The sequence below is a fragment of the Toxorhynchites rutilus genome, chromosome 1 (genome assembly GCF_029784135.1).
Source record: "Toxorhynchites rutilus septentrionalis strain SRP chromosome 1, ASM2978413v1, whole genome shotgun sequence".
Lineage (NCBI taxonomy): Eukaryota > Metazoa > Arthropoda > Insecta > Diptera > Culicidae > Toxorhynchites > Toxorhynchites rutilus.
In genome coordinates, this window is record NC_073744.1 from 69,580,891 (window position 1) to 69,603,570 (window position 22,680).

General features: G+C 41.7%; 2 protein-coding genes across 2 annotated transcripts; both read left to right on the plus strand.

Annotated features, from left to right (window-relative positions):
• The first annotated feature begins 6,928 nt into the window (after positions 1–6,928).
• Positions 6,929–9,051, plus strand: LOC129782376 (uncharacterized). Its single transcript, XM_055789595.1, has 4 exons — positions 6,929–7,142; positions 7,221–8,149; positions 8,200–8,457; positions 8,527–9,051. The coding sequence occupies exons 1-4, from the start codon at positions 6,929–6,931 to the stop codon at positions 9,049–9,051; spliced, it is 1,926 nt and encodes a 641-aa protein (XP_055645570.1).
• Positions 9,048–10,483, plus strand: LOC129782387 (uncharacterized). Its single transcript, XM_055789606.1, has 3 exons — positions 9,048–9,062; positions 9,125–9,891; positions 10,021–10,483. The coding sequence occupies exons 1-3, from the start codon at positions 9,048–9,050 to the stop codon at positions 10,481–10,483; spliced, it is 1,245 nt and encodes a 414-aa protein (XP_055645581.1).
• Positions 10,484–22,680: the final 12,197 nt, after the last annotated feature.

The following is a 22,680-nucleotide window of genomic DNA, read 5'->3' on the forward strand; positions in this document are numbered from 1 at the left end:
CGATTCCGACAGCTCACCGGGATTCGCCACTCCGACATCAAGACGGAGCTGCGAAACAAGTTCTTGAGTCGAGTGAACTGTGTCCTGAGGACTGAGGACCTCAACGCGGGGAACAAGGTACGCGCGACCAACACGTTCGCGGTTCCCCTGCTGACCTTCAGTTTTGGAGTAGTCAAGTGGAGCAAAACTGACCTAGAATACCTTGAGAGGTGGATGAGGAAAACATTCAAAGAGGCCGCACTGGAGAGAGTATCAGTACCACGCAAAGAAGGGGGAATTGGAAAAGTCGACAATTTACACTGTGTGTTGCTAAAAAGGACTAAAAAGCACGAGCATGCAGATACGAACATTCCTAGTCGTATTGCACGAACATTCACAGCCTAGTCGTATTGCACGTATTGCACGTATTTTACAGTTACAGTATCGACACCATAAACACTATTCACAGTTTCAGCGATCTGGCTTGCATTTTCGCCTTTTTAACATGAAAAGTGTAAAACTCTGTAACTCACAACTGAATGGAACAAACAAAAAACTGCAAAAAATCTATTTAGCGCGAAGTGTGACATTTACAACGAGCATGAACTTGAAATTGTATAATCGAAATTACTCGAGATATTAATTACTAAAGCCAGTTACCGAGAAAATAATGGATTACTTTTTCTCCAAAAAAGCTTATTTTCTGCCAAAGGAGCAGTTCCATATGAAATCGTCCTAAAAATTCAGATTTTAAAAACATGGATTTTTGGTTCGAATGAAAGTTTGTATTCCGTTTGGGTGGAGGAAATGTGAGTTTTCCACAGCAATTGGGAATTCTTGACTGAAGCGTATCTTTAGAATTCATTCCATGTACAACATTTTTCGACCATCCGAGAACATGTTTTCGAACTCCGATAAACGTTGTTTTGCTCCAAGGTAGGTTCACCAGATGTAACAATCAACATTCGGAATGTTAATTAATTTTGTTTTTCACACAAAATTTGATACAGATTCTTTGATCCATTTTTGCAATAGGCAAACATCGAAGATGAGCCAAAACACGTGTAAGAAAAGCTAAACATTCAAAATAGCACGTGAATTAACTAAACATTCAAAATAGTCGTATTTGTCAGCATAAGTGAGAGATATGAGTAACAACATAATGCCACAAAAAGTCTAGAATCGAATATACGTGACCCGCGTAAATTCGAAAGTCGCGATACTTTTTGAACATTCCTCGTATATAAAGATACTCAGATTCAAACATCGTTCATCAGTCGAACAATATTTTTACCATAACGATGTATTTGGAAAAGTTGTTGGAAATTATAGGCAAATTCATAAAATTTCATGAACATGACCGTATAACACGACAAACATATTAAAAGGGCCTATTTACTATTGAGAAGACAATAAATCAGAAATATTTTCGAAATATTTCGACAATGGCTGCTTTAGTAGGAGATTGATAATGAGCTTTTTTGTTTTAAATCACATCAGGATTCATAATTTGTGACTAAAATTGATTGTTAACATACAAAAATTTTAAGTTTCGAAAATTCATAAAAATTCGATGTGCCACAAACTTCGTCAAAAATAGTTTTACCATCTTGGACTCATTTTTCGAATTTACTATATGACTTCTACTTTATATGAAAAAAAAAGAAAAAAAAGAAAAAAAATATTTTGGATATTACAAATTGAAGTCGTAATATAAAAAAGGACTACTAATTTTTTCTCACTGAATGTTTTTTTCACTTTAAACATCAATACTCTATAACTCTTTCTAAGACACTATTTGGGTACGGCTCATAGTTTTTGAGATATAAGTCATCACAGATTTCTATTACTAAAATCGATATGCCCTATTGAAAAGTTACGCTTGAGTCCAAAAATTCCCGATTGCTGTGGCAAACTCATAGTTTCTCCAACCCAAACGGAATACAAAATTTCATTCGAATCAAGAATACTCATGTTTTGTCATTTGTCAATTTCATTTGGAATTGCACAGAGCTAGTTTGGGTGTAGCGTTGTAATCGATGGCAACGAGCTCGAGGTGATCTACGAACTTGTCTACCTTGGCTAGTTGTAAGCGCCTGATAACAACAGCAGCCGTGAAATTCGCAGAAGCGTGGTCAATGGAGGTTTTGCCTACTATGTGCTCCACAAATCTGTAAGGTCCGCAAAACTCCGACCATGTACGAATGAAACATGTACAAGTTTTTGTAAAGATCGGTAGTCCTCTACGAACACGAGGCATGGTGTTTTCGTACGTCGAGTGCTCAAAATAATATACGGCAGGGTACAGGAAAACGGACTATGGAAAAGAAGCATGAACCACAAACTGGTGCAACTCTACGGCGAATCGAGCACCTAGAATGTCGACGAGGATGGACCAATGCGATGAGCGAGACATGCTGCTAGATTGCCGAACAGCAGCCCCGCAAAGCTGGTGTTCGCATTGAACCCGATGGAGACAAAAAGGAGAATACCTTGACTGGGTTCTGTAAAATTAAGGTAACAACTGTAATCATTCTCTGTAATTCTACTATATTACAAAAGCACTAGAAATTATGAAGGTCTTCGGGAGGATAACCCAATTATCATATTTCAATATTTCAGATATTCCATGGATTCCACAATTTTATGTGCAAACCAATCAACTCTGAAATGGATCCTTCCTTCCATATGAAGCTGTAGGGGAAAAGGGGGGAATTTGGACCACCTAAGCAAATCGCCTAATATTTCCAAACCAATACGGTCTAAATAAAAAATGTCACATTGTATACTGAGCTACACTTGTTTTCTCTCAATCAATAATGTTTAATCATTATATCAAGCTTCAAACTACCAAATATATCATAAAATGAAAGAGACGATTTTTGGACATTAAAATTTGATGTAGGGTGATTTGGACCATCTGTGGGGTGATTTGGTCCAGTGTGTGTATCATCGAAAAAAACATTCTTATGTTTATTTAAAGTATTTAGAAATAATGTTACAATCAGTAACAGTGTTCTGGGATCGATACCAGGTGTCTTGGCCAGATTTCAGACCAGAAAAATAGGATTGGGACCATCTCGAATTATGCATGGATCTTTTCACTGTTGTTCGAGCATTTTCAAACACTGTCGATGATTGGTCAAAGAAAATCCGTTCTTGATGACCTGCGTTGGTCTTTCAAGCTCCTCCTTCTTCCAACGTTGTCTGCCCATCCTCTTTTTGTAATTTAGTGGCATCTGGAATCAATTAGACCAAAGAAAAGCCTCAAATCTGTAGGACCAATTCACCCCACAAAAACATGTCCATGTCACCCCACACAACATCCAAAAATTAAAATGCAATTAATTTCATTTATTGTTATCAAACTTACTGTTTCGCTGCATCAAATTGCTCCTCTTCTGTAGGAGAACAGAACTTTACTGCACAATACACGAAAAGTTTGTTTAATCAGCGGGAAAAACCTTAAAACCACGATCGGAAAACTCACATTTTTTGACAATAAAAGTGCTTGCTGTGTTAATGCTACCGTTTCCTTCAACCTGTCGAATTTTACCAAAGTTTTTTTACGTTAGTTATATACGGTTCAACAATAAAAGAAGATGACATTATAAAAAATCCAAGTTGAGCCATACTTTTTGAGATAATGGGGTGGTCCAAATCACCCCATATGTCCAACTCACCCCGTGTTACCCTACACAATTCGTTCGGCTATGAGCAGTAGAAGAATAGAATAAGTATTGACTCCTCACGGATCGATTAGTGCAGGAAATGTTGCTGGGAACACAACCACAACAGCGTAAGAACAGCTGAAAAAACAGAATAAAAAGCGTTCGTTTTGAGGCAGAATTCCCATGACCCACACAACACATAAAGGAAGAGCTTTGTATCCTGTCCTCCCCACAGATCCCGCTCTTACTTATTCCTTCCCGTTCCCCTTCCTTCAGAGGTATTCTGCCCTGGAGGTTCCGTTTCGGTACGTACCTACCGAGCGAACGCCGCTGGAGGTCTAGCTGCATTTATCTTTTCGTAGCAGGAAAAGGGTGGTGGCAATAGTGCTTCGTTCCGACACACAACCAGAAAAATATCATGTTGGTACGCAGCATTTCATCATACATACACACACACGTACACATACACCAGAGGATGTACGCTCGGTTATCCTCTATCGTTGGAAGGCAAAGCTCAAGCTCTCAGACGTCCCGTAATGCGACTCACCTTTCCTTCCAGGTTCCAATGCTGCGATTCAGTGCAGGAATGGTGGCATGCGATTCTCCTTCTATTCATAGCTGAAAATCTTATTCCCGAAAAAGAGGTTGAGAAAATGGAATCTCATTATTGTTGCATTGTGAAGAATAGTTCTTTTGTACTCACGGTCCCTCTCTTTTCTGTCTTTTTAGAGGGTATTACCACCCCCCTAGTCTACATATTAATACCAGTTACTGTCTAATGGGGGAATGTTATTTTATCTAACGTGATTACCATTTTCCCTAATCTACTTGGAGGAATTTACATGAATATATGCTTTGTGTTGTGTGGTGTGCGTGTTTCGATGAATCTTGAATCGGTTTCGATAAGCGATTAGTTGTTGGGTTTCATCTGGTGCTTGCTTTTCTGTCGAAAAATATCAAATTTGTGAAGAGGGAACGTATGTATTTCGCACCACGATTACGCGTCATCCCGCAAGGCCATTCCATTCTGAAGAAATTTACAGTGTTTACAAATATCTTTCTTTTCTCTCTCTTCAAAACTAAAATTACCATTCCAAAGTTGTTTCTGTTTTCTGTCGGTAGGCATGAAAGAGACTTGAAAACGAAAGTCGGTTTCGGTAACTGCGTTTGAATGAATGTTTCGATAATTGGACTATTACGCCAATTAATTAAAATTTAGCGAAATTGGTGTATTACAGGATGTACCGTTTAAAATCCGCACACACTCAAATTGCTCTAACTTTTGACTCATTGTATTATTTACACACTGTGAGTTAATTTCATCAGGTGTGCAAGAATTTTCGAAATGCCGAAGCATGAACGGTGCGTGCGCGAAAAAGTTTTGCACGAGTACTTCGAGAACAAGGATCTGTCGCATAGTGGATTTGAACCCCACAAACACTTCGGAACTGCGCCCAAAAGGAAAATACTGGGGCACCTTCTCAAATTGATTATGTCACATTTACCCGAAATCCACTCACCCGAAAGACAGTTACCCGAAAGACATTCACCCGAATTCCACTCACCCGAATATAACAAATACCCGAATGCAACAATTACCCGAATGTAACAGTTACCCGAATGTAACATTTACTCGAATGCGACAGTGACCCGAATGTAACATTTACCAGAATGTAATATCTACCCGAATGCGACATTTACCCGAAAGAAGGATATATTCGGATAATATTATTTTTACAAAGTATTTGTATATTTATTTCTGATCAGTGTTTTATGAAGCTCATATTTGTCTCGTACGTTCATTTCCATTAAAAAGTATTTTTCGTGAGTAGCGCAATTTGAGAAATAGTAGCGTTGAATAAAATCCTTTTCAAAATAATGAAAAGTGGAAGAATGCTGGAAAAAATTTGATTGAAAAAAAAATATTTTGAAAATCAAAATTCATTTTTCTCGAAAACATGTGCTTTTAAAATTCTGGAAAAAATTGATATAAATAGACTGTTGTGACGGATTATGAGGATGTCGCCCACGCCAATCGGGCAATCACTATTTTTCTTCCATTGTGGCACAATAGTGCTCGATAACAATGGTATTCACATTTTGAAGATGTATTGTTTCTAATGCGTATATAATCTTGATGAGATAATAAAGAGTTAGTTGAATTCCAATAGTTACACGACACGTGTCTTTTTCTTTCCGTCCGATCGGTCGCTTTTCGCGCTTTTTTTTATCCTTTGAGAACACATAAATTGGTCCTTCGAACCGGATCGCGGGAATATCCGTCGTGAATCGCGCAGTTTTTATCCATCGCTATCGCGTGTTTTGGCATTTTCGCCCGCAATCGTTTCCAATCCGCGAAACAGTGAGTGATCTGTTCCATGATGGAAAAGCTTATCCGTGAGAGAAAATCACGGCTCAAGCGTGTGTCCGATATGGTGGCAAAATTAGAGTCAGAAACGGCTGAAGAAATCGAGATAGAAACAGAACTCGACGTTCTCGGTGATATTTGGAGTGCCTATTGTTCAGTGCACAAAAGAATTTTGGACGTGAGTGATAACGACGAATTGTACGATGATGCTGTGCAGCAGAAAGCAGTAGAAAAGGTTTATATCGCGTTGAAAAATCGGTTATCAAAAGTGCTAAAAGAGTTGAGAAATCACGATAACAACGTGGGAGATCGATCGTCGTCGCCTAGTGCCATAATCAGCCAACTCTCACAGCAACATGCCGAGCTGCTGAATATGATGGCGGACAGAATGGCCTCTGGAGCGAACACGTCAACCATTGTGCACAATGATACAGCCATGCCACTGACGGATCTGAAACTGCCACGTATGAACCTGCCTGCGTTTAGTGGAAATTATTTAGAATGGCAGTCATTCATCGACCTCTTTAAGAGCATGGTCGATCAAAATCCATCGCTGAAGGATAGTCAGAAATTATACTTCCTCAAAACCAATCTCACCGGTGAGGCTGCATCGCTCATTTCTCATCTTAAGATCGAAGATGCAAATTACGGTCCAGCTTTGCAAAAGCTCCAATCACGCTACGATAAACCACTCGAGATAGCTCACAAACACATCGAACGCTTTCTCAATCAACCAGCACTGACATCACCGTCTGCTCATGGATTGCGTTCGCTTCACGACGTCTCCGACGAGGTTGTTCGAGCTCTCCAAGCCATGCAAAGGGAGGACCGCGGTACTTGGTAATTATTCATCCTCATTCAGAAATTGGATCACGAAACCAAGCAGCTTTGGTACCAGAAAGTTGCTGACATGCCCGAAGGGAACATAACCCTGAAGATGTTTCTCGCTTTCATCGATTCACATAATTTCGCTCTGCAATCTGCGCAACCTGTTAAGCCACGAACAATTGTGTCCAAGCCACCTGTGAAGCCACCGTATAGAGGAGCAACAACATTCGTTGCCACCAACATTTCTTCCAATTGCAACGTCTGTTCCAAATCAGCTCATCCGCTTTACCAGTGCGGTTAATTTGTTCATATGAGCTAAGAGGAGAAGCTTTCCCTTATCAACTCGCAAATGCTGTGTCGCAATTGCTTAAAAGATCATCGTGGTGAATCGTGCAGATCCGGGAATTGTCGGAAATGTGGCTTACTCCACCACACCCTGCTGCACGCTGCCCTCACGCCAACATCGCATGCTGTCCCCAATAGTGGTAGTCTGGCCGCACAATCATTGATTTCGGCCCTCGATGCTCCCACAGACTTCGATGCTTCCAACGTACTCCTCGCCACAGTGGCCATCATCGTACTGGACAAGCAAGGACGGCCACATGCATGTCGCGCTGTGCTTGATTGCGCATCTCAAGTAAGTTTTATCAGCCAGAGTTTTTGCAACGAACTTGGTCTCGAGTTGCAAGAAGCTGATATGAATCTTGAAGGTATCTCGGCTACACCTGCGCATGCAGACAAATGCGTGCCAATCGTCATAACATCCCGATGCACGGACTATCGCACCACAGTTCCGTGTATGGTGTTAGAAAGAATCACTAAAACGCTTCCTGTTAAACCAGCGAACATTGACGGTTGGCCCATGCCGCATTCAATCAACCTAGCCGACCCAGTGTTTCACCGTCCAGGTAAAATCAGCGTACTCCTCGGCATTGAATTATTCTTCCAGTTGCTTGAGCCTGGAAAGATCATCCTGAGTCCTGATGGTGATCTACCAACCTTGCAGAACACCAAGCTAGGTTGGGTGGTTGCTGGTCGCTATCGTGAACCCACCATCTCACCATACACGAGGTCTTCGACGTGTTTGTTGACCACCTCTGACGATAACCTCAATCAACAGTTGCGTAGATTTTGGGAGTTGGAGGAATGCTGCACATCTACGCCCCACTTCAGCGAGGAGGAAAAATTGTGTGAAGATCACATTCACAAACACACCACTCGTGACGACACTGGAAAATTTATTGTTCGCTTGCCGTTCCTTCATCCCCCGAGTCAACTTGGAGACTCCAGACAGCCGAAAAGCGTTTGTTTCAAATCGAGAAAAAATTGCAAAGAAACCCGCACCTGAAACAGGAGTACCATGCATTTCTTCGGGAATATTGTGAACTCGGTCACATGACACTTGCCGAAGAAGCATCTCCGAGAGTTGCCGTATACCTCCCCCATCACTGTGTGGTTAAGGAGAATAGCTCCACCACGAAATGTCGCGTCGTGTTTGATGCCTCAGCCAAGACCACCACTGGCAAGTCACTGAATGATATGCTTATGTGTGGTCCCGTTCTGCAAGACTCAATAGTCGACATTCTTCTCCGATTCCGATTCCCGTCCGTTGTAATTATCGGCGACATTAAACAAATGTATCGCATGATCCAAATCCACTAAGCGGATCGTGATTTCCAGCGGATCCTTTGGCGATGGTGTTGCGACGACGTAGTAAAAGAATATCACCTAAACACCGTCACTTACGGGACGAAAAGTGCTTCATATCTGGCGACAAAATGTGTGCAGCAGCTATTAGAGGCGCATCGTAAGCAGTATCCAGTAGCAGTAGGAAAAGCGGAGAAAAACACGTATGTGGACGACATCTTAACGGGTGCTGAATCTGAAAAGGAAGCAGCTTTATTACGTCAACAATTGACAACCATTTTCGCTTCCGGAGGCTTCCATCTGAGGAAGTGGGCATCGAATAATGCAGCGGTCCTCAATGACATCCCAACGGAAGACAGAGAGGTGAAATCATCCATCGAGATCAACGAGTCCCGCACCATCAAGGCCCTCGGCATCCACTGGCAGCCACGCAGCGACGAGCGACATGCTCTCGCAAATCGCCAGCATATTCGACCCTCTTGGAGTGCTGGCCCCAATCATCGTCAGAGCGAAGCTGATCCTGCAGCAGTTGTGGGAACTGAGGGTGGACTGGGATGAAACTCTCCCCGGTTAGTTTGTTCGACATTGGTTTTCATTTGAGCAAAGCCTTTCCGACCTCAATTACTTACAGGTACCTCGACGAGTGATCGGCGTTCGAAAGGCGACCAGAATCTATCTGCACGGCTTCAGTGATGCGTCAGAGCGAGCCATGGGTGCGTGCGTCTACATTCGAGCTGCTAACGAAGGAGGAAACACATCATCACATCTGCTGTGCGCAAAATCTAAATTGGCGCCTATCGGAAATGGACGGACTACGTTACCTCGCCTGGAACTGTGTGCGGCGGTGATTTTGGCCCGCCTGATGGCGAGCGTTATCACGGCAATCTCAACCCCTTTCATCGAAATACGAGCTTATTCGGACTCCACAGTGGCACTAGCATGGATTTATGGCGGTGCGTCGAGATGGAAGACGTTTGTTGCCAACCGCGTGGCTGAAATCACCACATTACTTCCGGCAATCAACTGGCAACACGGGGACACCAACAACAATCCTGCAGACTTGATCTCGCGCGGTGCTCTACCAGCGCAAATTATTAACAATTCTCTCTGGTGGCACGGACCATGCTGGACAAGCACAACCAGTGACCACGTATCATCACAAGTCCTTCCCGCGCTCGATGTGACTCTGCAGAGACAAGTAGAGAGAGAACAACGTTCAATTGCCGTAGCATGTATAGCTACGTATGATAATGACTTCCTCGACGCGATGTTATCTCGGTACTACCCAAATCTTCAGCTTCTTATACGCATCACGGCCCGGATGTTACGTTTCAGTCATCGAGAATTTAGAACGACGAATCGTTTAACGCCAAAGGAAATAGACAACGCAATGAGAGTGTATGTGCGGCACGTACAGAGCCAGCACTACTGGAAGGAAATCTTTCAACTGGACAGTAAACGGGAAATCAACAATAAGAGCTCGCTCCGTCAACTGCAACCGTTTCTGGACTAAAACCGTCTCCTCAGGGTGGGCGGTAGACTGCAGCTGTCAGAACTCAACTACGAGTCGAAGCATCCGATCCTGCTGCCTAGCCACTCAACTCTCACCGCGCTTATTCTCCATCATGAGCATCGCGAGCAACTTCACTGTGGTCCGCAATCGTTACTAGCGGCGGTGCGACGGCGCTTTTGGATTATTCCTGGTACGAGTGCAGCCCGGAAGACGTGTCGAGCCTGCGTCGAATGTGTTCGTGCAAGACCAGTTCCATTGCACCAGATGATGGGTCAACTACTGGATCGCCTACCGGATCGCCTGAAACCGAATCCGCCTTTCTCCATCACCGGCATTGATTATGCTGGACCGATCAGTATCGTCAGTCGTCGAACACGTGGCGCTGTATCGAGCAAAGGATACATCGCACTGTTCATCTGTTTTTCGACACGAGCTGTACACTACCAATCTACGAGGAGCAGCAGCCTAATTCCGTGAGTTATACGAACAAATCAACACGGCTGAGCAGGACAACGTAGTTGAAGATTTTTTCTCCGACAAAGGCATTGAGTGGATATTCATTCCCGCTCGATCGCCTCACCACGGTGGACTTTGGGAGGCGGGTGTAAAGGTGATGAAAACTTTCTTCCGCAAGCTTGGAGGTGATGGTCATTTCACTTTCGAGGAACTGAGTATCGTTCTCGCACAAGTGGCGGCGTGCATGAATTCACGGCCAATTGCTCCATTATCAGATGATCCCAACGAGCCTCAGCCTCTCACACCAGCACACTTTCTCATCGGTCGACCGCTAAATACTGTTCCCGAGATTAACCAGTTGGAGCGTTGTATCGGATCCCTCAGCAGGTGGCAGTATGTGCAACGAGTTATCCAGGAATTCCGAGCTCAGTGGCAGACCGAGTACCTTTCAACACTCCAACGGATGACAAGATGGCAACGTGCAGCGCCGAACATTGCAGTGGGTGATGTTGTATTATTGGTCGCTGATAACGAGAAATCCAAGCAATGGCGCATTATCGACACCTTCCCTGGAGCCGATGGTCACGTTAGGGTGGTGGCTGTTAGAACAACCAACGGTATTACTAGGCGGGATATTCGACGGATCCGGCGAATCCCTTTGGAAGATGACGAGTACGTGCCAGGAAGGAATGGAGCAGAAATTCCCCATCGTAATTTGGTGGGCGGTCTATGTTGTGACGGATTATGAGGATGTCGTCCACGCCAATCGGGCAATCACTATTTTTCTTCCATTGTGGCACAATAGTGCTCGATAACAATGGTATTCACATTTTGAAGATGTATTGTTTCTAATACGTATATAATCTTGATGAGATAATAAAGAGTTAGTTGAATTCCAATAGTTACACGGCACGTGTCTTTTTCTTTCCGTCCGATCGGTTGCTTTTCGCGCTATTTTTATCCTTCGAGAACACATAGACCATACAATTTTCAACAAGTCACCCATACATCGGAGAATGGGCACATTTACATGGAAAAAGTTTTTCGAACAACAACTTTTTCATGTTTTTCTTCGAAAAAATGCTATTAATGTTCAATTCGTAACATTTTATTGTATAAATAATCGCATTTTAAATGCTCTGCTAATTTTTATCTATTTAGAGTCATGTCAAGGACATGTCAAACGTGAGAGTTTACACACAAAATGTTACGAACAAAACATTATTTTTTCAGGAGCCTTCATTAAAAACTGACATATATTCCATAAACTATAAAAGATAGAAAGTTGATGTCTTCGAGAAAAGTTTATATTTTAACAAGATCTTAAACTTTGTCGAATATACTTTATCGCTATCTTGACTTTAAGCAAAATTAGGATAAGTTGTATTTTTTCAAAGAAAACATGAAAAAGTCGTTGTTCGAAAAACTTTTTTCCTGTAAAAGTGCCCATCTTCCGATGTATGGACAACTTGTTGGAAATTATAAGGGCTATTCATATAAATATTTTTGGGAATTTTAAAAAATAAGTTTTTGAGAAAAATGAATTTTAATTTAAAAAATAACTTTTGTCAGCGAAATTTTTTTCCAAAATTTTTTTGGTAATTTTTTGTGAAAATTTAAACAATTTCCTACATTTCATTCTTTGACAAAAGCTATCATAGTTTTTAAGTTATAAATTTTTGTAAAAAATTAAGAAAAAAAATCGATTTTTTCCAAAAGTCTTTTTTAGTCTAATTCTTTTTCAAATATTTCAAGTATGCAAAGTTGATCCATGTCTTTACACCCACAACGTTTCACTACTATCTGAGATGGTGCTGCCAACTCCTAAAACGAGTTGGAACGGAATTTGTCAATGATGGATGATAATTTTATTTTTCCGTATCAATGAAGTGATAAGTTTGTTGCAAACTGTGAAAAATCAATTAACGAAAGTTGTATCTGATGATCATTTTATATTATAACAATAAGTTTTAGTGGAAATATGAAGGATTTTATAGAAAGTGGTTAAGTAACGATAAAAATACATGTTCAATGTAATAAAAACATAAAAAAATCATTCCATTCAAATTTGAACAATTAAAACTGCTTTCGGGCCTATTAATCTGACAGCATGTGCTCCAGAAGCATGAATGTCGCCACCAAATGTCGACACTGTGAATTCGTCATTTAGGTTATCGAATCGATTTTGTGTGCTGCTGTTGTTTTCATATAACACAACCATTGCAAATTAGTGCACTCTAGAAATTAGTCGGCCACAAACCACTCGCTCAAAATGCCGTATAAGAGGAGAGTAATATTGCAACGTAGACTCCGCTTCGGCTGGTCAATAGCGTGTTAAGCATGAATGTTGCATTGGTGCAGCTTGTGTATCGTTCACGCGAGGGCAAAAATGCTCTTTCTTTCATTTCAGTTCAGTATAAGTGTAAATGTTACGGCCCAAGAACACATAAACAGAAAACACAAACTTTTATTATTTTTAACACTTTATTTAACATAACACTACAAAAAAACCTTAATCACTATAAACAAAAAAAATCACAAATTGCCGCACCTGAAAGCAGACACAATCATTAATCGTATGCCCATATTTATTATCACTTACCTGTACTTACCTGAATAGACAAACTTTACTTTATTTGCACAAAACATAATACACATAATACTTACCACAGTACAAAGCCAGAATTACAACACAAAACAACAATCATAACAAACGAACAACAAGAGAATTGTCACAAGGTAGGAACGGATGGAAACGAACCCGCTACACAAAGCGCAATTGTGTTATAGCGAATATTCCAGACGTAATCCAAACAAACGCTATTCAAATGACTATGGGCCAATCATATAAATAGGGCACGAAATGTTAAGAACAGTGTTAGAGGCGAATGAACTGCAAAGTTTAAAGCCTCTCAAAAACAAAGAATGAATGAATAAGAATAAAGGGTGTGTCACATCAAATTGCATCACGGAAAAAACGCTGTAGAAATTCGCCCAGTAGACTGATCCTTTTGAAAATTTTAGACAGTAAAATAAAAACTATTAAACAACTTTTGGCATTTTCTTTTTATTCATACTTCGAGCCCAAGCCCGTATGCTAACACCTTCCTCTTTACCCCGTCCATAAGGTTCTGTACAACGTCAGGTTGTAGTTTTTTTTAACAGAAATCCATTTTCTCTTGAAGTCCGCCTCCGATTTGACAACTTTTGGGTTCTTCCGGAGGGCCTGCTTCATAATCGCCCAATATTTCTCTATTGGGCGAAGCTCCGGCGCGTTGGGCGGGTTCATTTCCTTTGGCACGAAGGTAACCCCGTTGGCTTGGTACCACTTCAACACGTCCTTTGAATAGTGGCACGAAGCGAGATCCGGCCAGAAGATGGTCGGGCCCTCGTGCTGCTTCAATAGTGGTAGTAAGCGCTGCTGTAGGCACTCCTTAAGGTAAACCTGCCCGTTTACCGTGCCGGTCATCACGAAGGGGGCGCTCCGCTTTCCGCAAGAGCAGATCGCTTGCCACACCATGTACTTTTTGACAAACTTGGATAGTTTCTGCTTGCGAATCTCCTCCGGAACGCTGAATTTGTCCTCTGCGGAGAAGAACAACAGGCCCGGCAGCTGACGAAAGTCCGCTTTGACGTAGGTTTCGTCGTCCATTACCAGGCAATGCGGCTTCGTCAGCATTTCGGTGTACAGCTTCCGGGCTCGCGTCTTCCCCACCATGTTTTGCCTTTCGTCGCGGTTAGGAGCCTTCTGAACCTTGTATGTACGCAGGTCCTCTCGCTGCTTGGTCCGCTGGACGAATGAACTTGACAAATTCAGCTTATTGGCGACATCCCGGACCGAACTTCTCGGATCACGTCTAAACTGCATAACTACGCGCTTGTGATCTTTTTCACTGACGGAGCATCCATTTTTGCCGTTCTTCACCTTCCGGTAGATGGTTAGGTTCTCGAAGTATCGTTTTAGTACTCTGCTGACCGTGGATTGGTCGATTCCCAGCATCTTACCGATGTCCCGATGTGACAACTCCGGATTCTCGAAATGAGTGCACAGGATTAATTCACGACGCTCTTGTTCATTCGACGACATTTTTCCAAATTTACGAAAAATTTACAGTGAAGCATGGCCAACGTGATCTATACACTCTTATCTGATTATAAGCGAAAGCTGAAGATAGAATTCCTAAAAATTAAATTTCTACAGCGTTTTTTCCGTGATGCAATTTGATGTGACACACCCTTTAGTTCAGTCGCAATAAAATCTTCGATCAGTATATACTAAAGGGTTTTTCCATTTCGGGCTTCCGAAAGTATACAGCCCTGCGCTGACAACCGTTTGACATAGCTGTCAACCAAAGCGTCATATCGTTAGTTGATTGTCTGCCATTTTACAATATGGATCGTTTTAGCATCGCACAACGTGTTTATTTTGATAAATTATACTATAAAAATGATGAGAATTTGCCGGTTTTTCATCATTTTTATAGTATAATTTAACAAAATAAACACGTTGTGCGATGCTAAAACGATCCATATTGTAAAATGGCTTTTCGAGCATTACGGACGGATTTTGGTCGTCATGGACGGCCTACAGAGCACACAATCGCTAATGGGTGAATTTTCAATCGCTAACAGCAGCAAAATGCTGAATTTTCGCATCAAATTTTCTTCAGCAATGAGCTCGGTTTCGAGCTCGGTGGCTATGTGAACACCCAAAATTTCCGTATATGGGGCTCAGAAAATCCACACGTGATTGTTGAGAGGCCATTGCATCCGCCAAAAGTCACTGTTTGATGCGCATTATGGTCTGGTGGAGTCATCGGGCCGTATTTCTTTGAAAATGAGGACGGCGAGACGGTAACTGTGAGTGGTGACGGTGAGCGCTATGGCCGCATGTTAATCGATTTTTTTTGCTACAAATTGAGGATATAGATACGGATGACATGTGGTTTCAGCAGGACGGCGCCACGTGCCTCACAACACGACCGAACATGGCCATATTGCGAACGAAATTTGAGGGACGCATAATTTCGCGTTTTGGTGATGCCAATTGGCCGTCCAGATCATGCGATTTGAACCCGCTAGACGGCGAAAGACCGTGTCTATGCCAACTCTCCGCAAACTCTTGAACATTTGAAAGACAACATTCATGAAGTTATGACCGAGATACCGCCCCATATGTGCCGAAAAGTCATCGAAAATTACCTGTTCCGGATCAAGGTGTGCGAGGAAGCCCTAGGTGGACATTTGAATGATGTTGTATTTCACACATAATGGCATAAACCAAACTTCAATTTGAAATAAAAGTTTCATCGAAATTCGAATTCTAAGTGTGTTTTATTTCAATTTACTTTCGGAATTTAAAATTGGAAAACCGTGTATATTCGATCACATCTTTTTTCGTTCATCGGGTAACCAGTCTACTCTCATCTCTACTCATCACTGGAACTCCGCTTAGAAACCTATCTGGGCGGAGACAATAAATGTAACACTATCTGATAGCAGTTTTGTTGGAAATAGTTTCGAAGCTGAAATAAATTATTTGAAACTTCAAATATTAGAATCAATCACCACAAACGTTTGTTTGCGCCTCACTGGAGAACGGATCGTCCAATTTGAACATTCTGTGTTATTAGTTCAATTGAAATTTTCGTTGACGAACTTAGTTTAGTATACCGTTGGTTTGAAGCCGGAATGCCAATGGAGAAACTATTCATTCATCTATAATTTTTCATTCTTCAACTTGCTGCTGAGTGTTGATCGCAGGATTCTACACCCAAAGACCCCAACTGTCCATCGATCGGCTTCCTTCAAAGTAAACGCTCCGTGGCCGTAAGTCACCACCGGGCGGATCAGCGTCTTATACAGCACGATTTTTGTGTCCATGCTACGGGACCTCAGCTGGCTCCGCAATCCGTAAAATGCTCTGCTCACAGTCGCTACCCACCCGCATAACACGTTACGAGGGTACCAGGGTAAACAAATTCATCAACCACTTCAAAAGTATCCCCATCCAACACCGTCGCAGTACCAACACCCGACAAACTACCACGTTCTCTACCAGCAACCATGTACAGTAGAACCCCGATTATCCGCGAAATAGTCTGGAAAGGTCATCGCGAATAACAAAAATCGCGGATAACGCGATACTGGGATAATCCGCATCGTGGATCATCCACTCGCGTATAATCGGGGTTATACTGTACTTCCTTTTGGTGTAGGTAATGATGAGTCTTATTCTTGTAGCTTCCTCTTTAATATCGATGTCGTTTCGATGTCGATGTTGAAGTTTGCCTAGCATGTGAGACTTCGTGAATAATGTACCAGCCCTCCGTCACCTTACTTCAGACCGTCTAACGTCACAAACGAGTCCGATATTTTGCCCGATGTATAGACGCTTGATGACGAATCAGCTTGATCAGTTTTGTTGGGAACCCAGGTTCGAGCATAATCTGCCCAACTCGTTGCACTTTACTGAATCGTACGTCGTCTCGAAGTTTATAAACAGATGATGTGTTTGTAAGTTGTATTCTTTGAACTAGTCAGTCGCGAGGTGAAAATTTGGACCGTTGTGGGAAGTCTTTCTCGAAAACCGCGTTGGTACTCGCCAAAAAAAGATTCATGAAACGGCCTCAATCTGTATAAGAAGCAGAAAAGTATCAATACTTTTTCGCGATGTAAGACTGACAGTGTCTTAGATGTGCTTCCACTGTTCGTCCAGGTTTGCAGGTTCATTGATCAGCTCATCATCTTTCTGGGATACTCCTCAGCACCCACCTCGGCTGATAACCACTTTGTGTTTAATTGTATCTTCCTCGTAGACCACGATTTAGATTCGTTGGACACTTGGGCTCTGAATCTGACATACAACGAGATAGTGAACCGAGCCGACATTGCGTCCTCGAAAGGTTCTCGCATCGATGAGTTCAGAGAAGTGCCGTTCGTCAATCAGAAGGTGGTTGATCTGAGAGCAGCCCTTACCGTATGTGCGTTTCCAGGTGTGCTTCAGAATATTCCAGCGTGCGAAATAGGTACCCATTGCCATTCCTCTTGGTGCGGCGAAATTGACTAACCTTTGAGGTTTTCCCTACCAATAACGAGGCGGACCTATGCGACCTATGCGTTTGTGATCTTGATGTCATGTTTTTGACACTACGTTTTCTTGAGGAGCTCGCAGAACACCTCTTTTGCGTGATCGAGCTTTTTTGTCGGCATATATGCATTGATCAGGCTGCCCTAGATTTTTAATAGCCAGAGACGGACGCTGACGGGCCTCCACATAATGACACGCTTTATCTGATGTCAGTGTACCACAGAACCAACACCACTTTCTCTTCTACTGCCACCACTGTAGTAGATGTGGTACTTGAAAGAAGTGTCCTATATCGGGTCTCCAGCCGAGGAATCCCGTACGGTAGATTTCGACCAGCGCACTTCTTGAATGGTCGCCACCTCTTCATTCAGATTCCGCAGCTCTATCGCCACCACATACTGACTCGATAAAAGTTCTTACATACCAAGTAGGGGAAATGGGGGGAATTTGAACCACCTAAGCAAATCGCCTAATATTTCCAAACCAATACGGTTTAAATAAGAATGTCACATTGTATACTTAGCTACACTTGTTTTCCCTTAATCAAAAATGTTCAATCATTATATTACCAAATACATCATAAAATAAAAGAGATGATTTTTACACATTAACATTTGATGCGGCGTGATTTGGACCGTATGTGGGGTTATTTGGTCCGGTGTGTGTTTCATCGAAAAAAAACATACTTATGTTTATGTAAAGTATTTTGGGATAATGTTACAATCAGTAACAGTATTCTGGGATCAATACCAGGTGTCTTGGCCAGATTCCAGACCAGAAAAATTGGATTGAGACCATCTCGAATTCTGTTTAGATCTTTTCACTGTTGTTCCAGCATTTTCAAACACTTTCGACGCATGGTCGAAAAAAATCCCTTCTTGATGGCCTGCGTTGCTTTTTCAAGCTTCTCCTTTTTCAAATGTTGTCTGCCAACCTTCTTTTTGTAATTCAGCGGCATCTGGAATCAATTAGACCGAAGAAAGCCCCGAACCTGTAGGACAAATTCATCCCACAGAAACGTGTCCATGTCACCCTACACAACACGCAAAAATTAAAATGCAATTAATTTCATTTATTGTTATCACACTTACAGTTTCGCTGCCTCAAATTGTTCCTCTTCTGTCGTCGAACAGAACTTTACTGCACAATACACGAAAAGTTTGTTTAATCAGCGGGAAAAACCTTAAAACAACGATCGGAAAACTCACATTTTTTTGACAATCAAAGTGCTTGTAGTGTTCATGCTACCATTTCCTTCCACCTGTCGAATTTAACCGAAGTTTTTGACGTAGAACTACGTCATTCAGGAAGGGTGCCAAATCAGGTCACGTTTTCATGAATTAAAGTTAACGTTAATAACTATTTTCACTGTGAACGAATTCTCATGATTTGCATACCAATCGAATCGGAAATTTTCTAAGATTTGTTTGATATGCTATATATTACAATTCGCTAATCTCTAAACGGTTTAAATTCATGAGAACTGGAAGAACTTTCTTTTCTTCCCATATATTTGTTCTGCCGATTTGTGTGCTAACCCTACCCGTATTTCGAGTTGATAGGAAATGTTTCTACGCGTCTATCACAATTAATAAAGTGTTATTTTTCATGAGATGAACAATTGAATAACTGTAAAATGTCAATTGATTGGCCCGGTTTACGCCCGGTTTACGGTTTTCGCAACACAGACTTCAAAATCGATGTACCTTTGGAAATCCGCTCGGCAAATATACATGCAAGTCGGGGGTATTTTTGTTCCCACAGAGCTGTGTTTCCCTAACACGGACTTCAAAATCAATGTGCCTGGAGAATCCACTTTGCCAAAACATGGAATTCGGGGGTATTTTTTTCCCACTGAGCAGTGTTTCCCTAATACGAACTTCTAAATTAATGTGCCTGTGGGAATCTGCTTTGCAAATATTCATTCGTTGCGTGAACACCGACTGGACAACATCGTTGCAGAACGAGTTGGACGGCGAGAAATCGAGTGCCTTTCTCAAGGCAATGAGAGTGGAGGTGTAGTGCTGGAGTAGAGTAAAGTTTTCCATGGGCCTTTCTCAAGGCTAGAGGCGAATGAACTGAAAAAGTTTTAAGTCTCTATAATACAAAACCTTCTTTCCTTCCTTTGGAAATACATGCAAGTCTGGGGTATTTTTTGGTGAAACATGAGATGTGCAATATTTTCAGAGGGGAATGTAAAATACAATGATCGTTCGACAATTCTTCCGTTCATATATTTTGGTAGTCCTAGGCATCATATCAAACGGAAAATGGCGTTCATCAAATTCATTTGTAACGAAGAACATATTCTATTACAAAAATTTCGATGCATTCTTAAATAATATTCGAAGTGGCAAACAAGTGTATTGCATAATATAATTGCGTAGTTCTACGTCGAAAATATGCGGTCGTGTCCTAGATACAACCCGTTACAATTTTTTTAGTTTGTTACATACGGGTCAACAATGAAAGGAGATGACATTATTAAAAATCCAAGTTGAGCCGTACTTTTTGAGATAAAGAGGTGGTCCAAATCACCCCGTATGTCCAACTCACCCCGTGTTATCCTACATCATATTTAATTTCAGGTATTGGAATATTTTTCGTACATATTTTTATCTTGGTGTGTAAGTGTAATACCGGGAAAAAAAATAAAAAATCGATTTTTCTGTTTTTTCCAAAGACTTTGTAGTCTAACACTAATTTTTGCTAACCAACTCAACAGCGTGTCCATTTCAGCTAATTCGGAGCTTAAATGATGTGTATTCCATCGATGAGTATTGATTTTTCACGAAGTTACAGCATATCAAAAATCACCTAAATTTTTCGACTTCGCACTCTGTTCCTTTTTTTTTGAGTGTACATCTTCTTCTTCTTCTTCAATGGCACTAACGTTCCTAGAGGAACTTCGCCGTCTCAACGTAGTATTACTTGCGTCATTTTTATTAGTACTTAGTTGAGATTTCTATGCCAAATAACACGCCTTGCCTTGAATGCATTCTGAGTGGCAAGCTCTAGAATACGCGTGATCACAGTGCAAGTCGGAGGAAATTTCTTTGACGAAAAATTCCCCCGACCAGAACGGGAATTGAACCCGAACCCCCGGCATGTTAGTTATGACGCTAACCACTCGGCCACGGGAGCACACATGGAATGTGTGCTTCCGTGGCCGAGTGGTTAGTGTACATGGAATGTTATAAATGGGGATGTCAAACAATGTACTAAAACTAAATTTTAGGTGTACCTTTAATGTCAGGATTTTTTGATGTTCAACTTTTGATTTCGAAGGAAGCGAAGCAATATGCACTGGAAACAAAAATCCGTAGCAATCCGTAATGATTTGGCATACGGGTGTGTATTTCACGTAAAAATGAAAACCAATTTGAGCAAAAGTTGTTTTGCAATCCTTCTCAAGCCCGATATCGCGCCCACCTACGGTTAGTGAGCGATTTTACCGCACTTAACGATGTGTGTGCTGGCCACGTAGGGAAATAAGCAGCGAAATCTTGACAGAGAAAATGTTTGAACGCCGAAAGTAGTGCGCGGTAAGACTCGCCTACCTTCTATAGAATCTTGCCCTTTCCATCCCACACGACGCAAGTTCATGTTGCCGGGGATCACATTTGTTCCTTTGTACCGCGGTGGTTATGAATCATAACGTGGAAAAGAATTACTTGCTCTTTTATGTGGGTGTTTTTCAAAGCATGACTTTACAAAAATCTTACCGCAATGAGAAAAAAAACAACAAATTTGCTAGGATCGAACATATATACACATCTTCCACCAACTCTGAGAAAAAAACAGTATAAAAAATAATGGTAAGAATTGAGAATTGCAGTACTGCGCTGCATGCAGTCTTCTTACCTCGCGGTGCTCCCTGCTACATTGTAATCTTTATTCATTCATTGTGGTTAAAAAGGATTTCCTAAATGGCTTTTTTAATTCCGTTCCCGAACAAGAAGGTTGCGCTGCATTGAGGATGCTTGAAGTTACATTAATATTAATGGCTGCTTCTATAGGGAATGTGTTAGCAAGTTCACCTTTTGGAAACACATCGGTGAAATCCAGCCCACGACGTTCGACTTTTTCCCTCTCTCTACATTATTTTCCCAATACTGGCTGCGGTATGCAACGAAAAATAAACAATCGCATTGCCACTATCCGTATTCAGATGATTCATGTTGATCACTTTATAGCGGTTTTCCGCTTTTCGTTTTTTGCACCAATCGTGTCTACTACAAACTTTTTCCAATCCAGTTTCAATGCCAAAAAGTAGCACGCCAAAGTGTACTTCCGCTGTGAAACGATCTGCTGGCGTTCTAGCTAGTTCTAGCTACAGGTAAGCTTACTAACAAGAAATTTGTTTTCAAGATTGATTGAGCCGAGCTTCTTCATGCTGGCCCAGCTTCTTGGCTCTCGCTTATACCTGGTGTTGGTGGCGGTGCAATTTTTTTTGATACTTGTGCACGGCATTTGGCAGCACCGAGCCGAGCCTTTCAAATTGAACTTTGTTTGAATAAGAAGAAAGCCGGAAGTCGACGTTAGTGCATCAATGCCGCAGAAGTGAAGCGTTTTTGGAGGGGCAACCACAACCACTTCGCATGAGCAGTGAAAACTACACAGTTTGTTTTTGATGATTGAAATGGCAAAAGAAAGGCGGAACATAAAAAACACCTAACGAAACGGTACGGAATACGGAAAGGGAACGAAAAGATTTCGGCGGAAAGCCAATAAAATCCAACATTCCTGAGAGGCTAATTCATCTATTAGGGCGTTGAGTCACGTTCTAAAGATACTTTAACTTTTGCAGGTAATGGGAGCGTTTCAGGTAGAATTTATACGATATTTCTAAACACAGGGGGCTTCGTAGCCAATTGGTTGCGCGTTCGCTTACTAAGCGATTGATCGTGAGATCAAAACTCAGGGCCTTCAACTTGACCATCTTTGAGTTGTTATAGAATAACGACGTCCACGCCACAGTAGTCAGTAATGGATATCGATTCATGGTCGGAGTCGTGGGCTCTCTCCATCCATACAAGCTCTGCTTGCAACAAGAAACATCATCCTGATGTGCTATTAATAACACAACAATGATGATATCAACTGTCTTTACTGTCCAGTCTTGAAC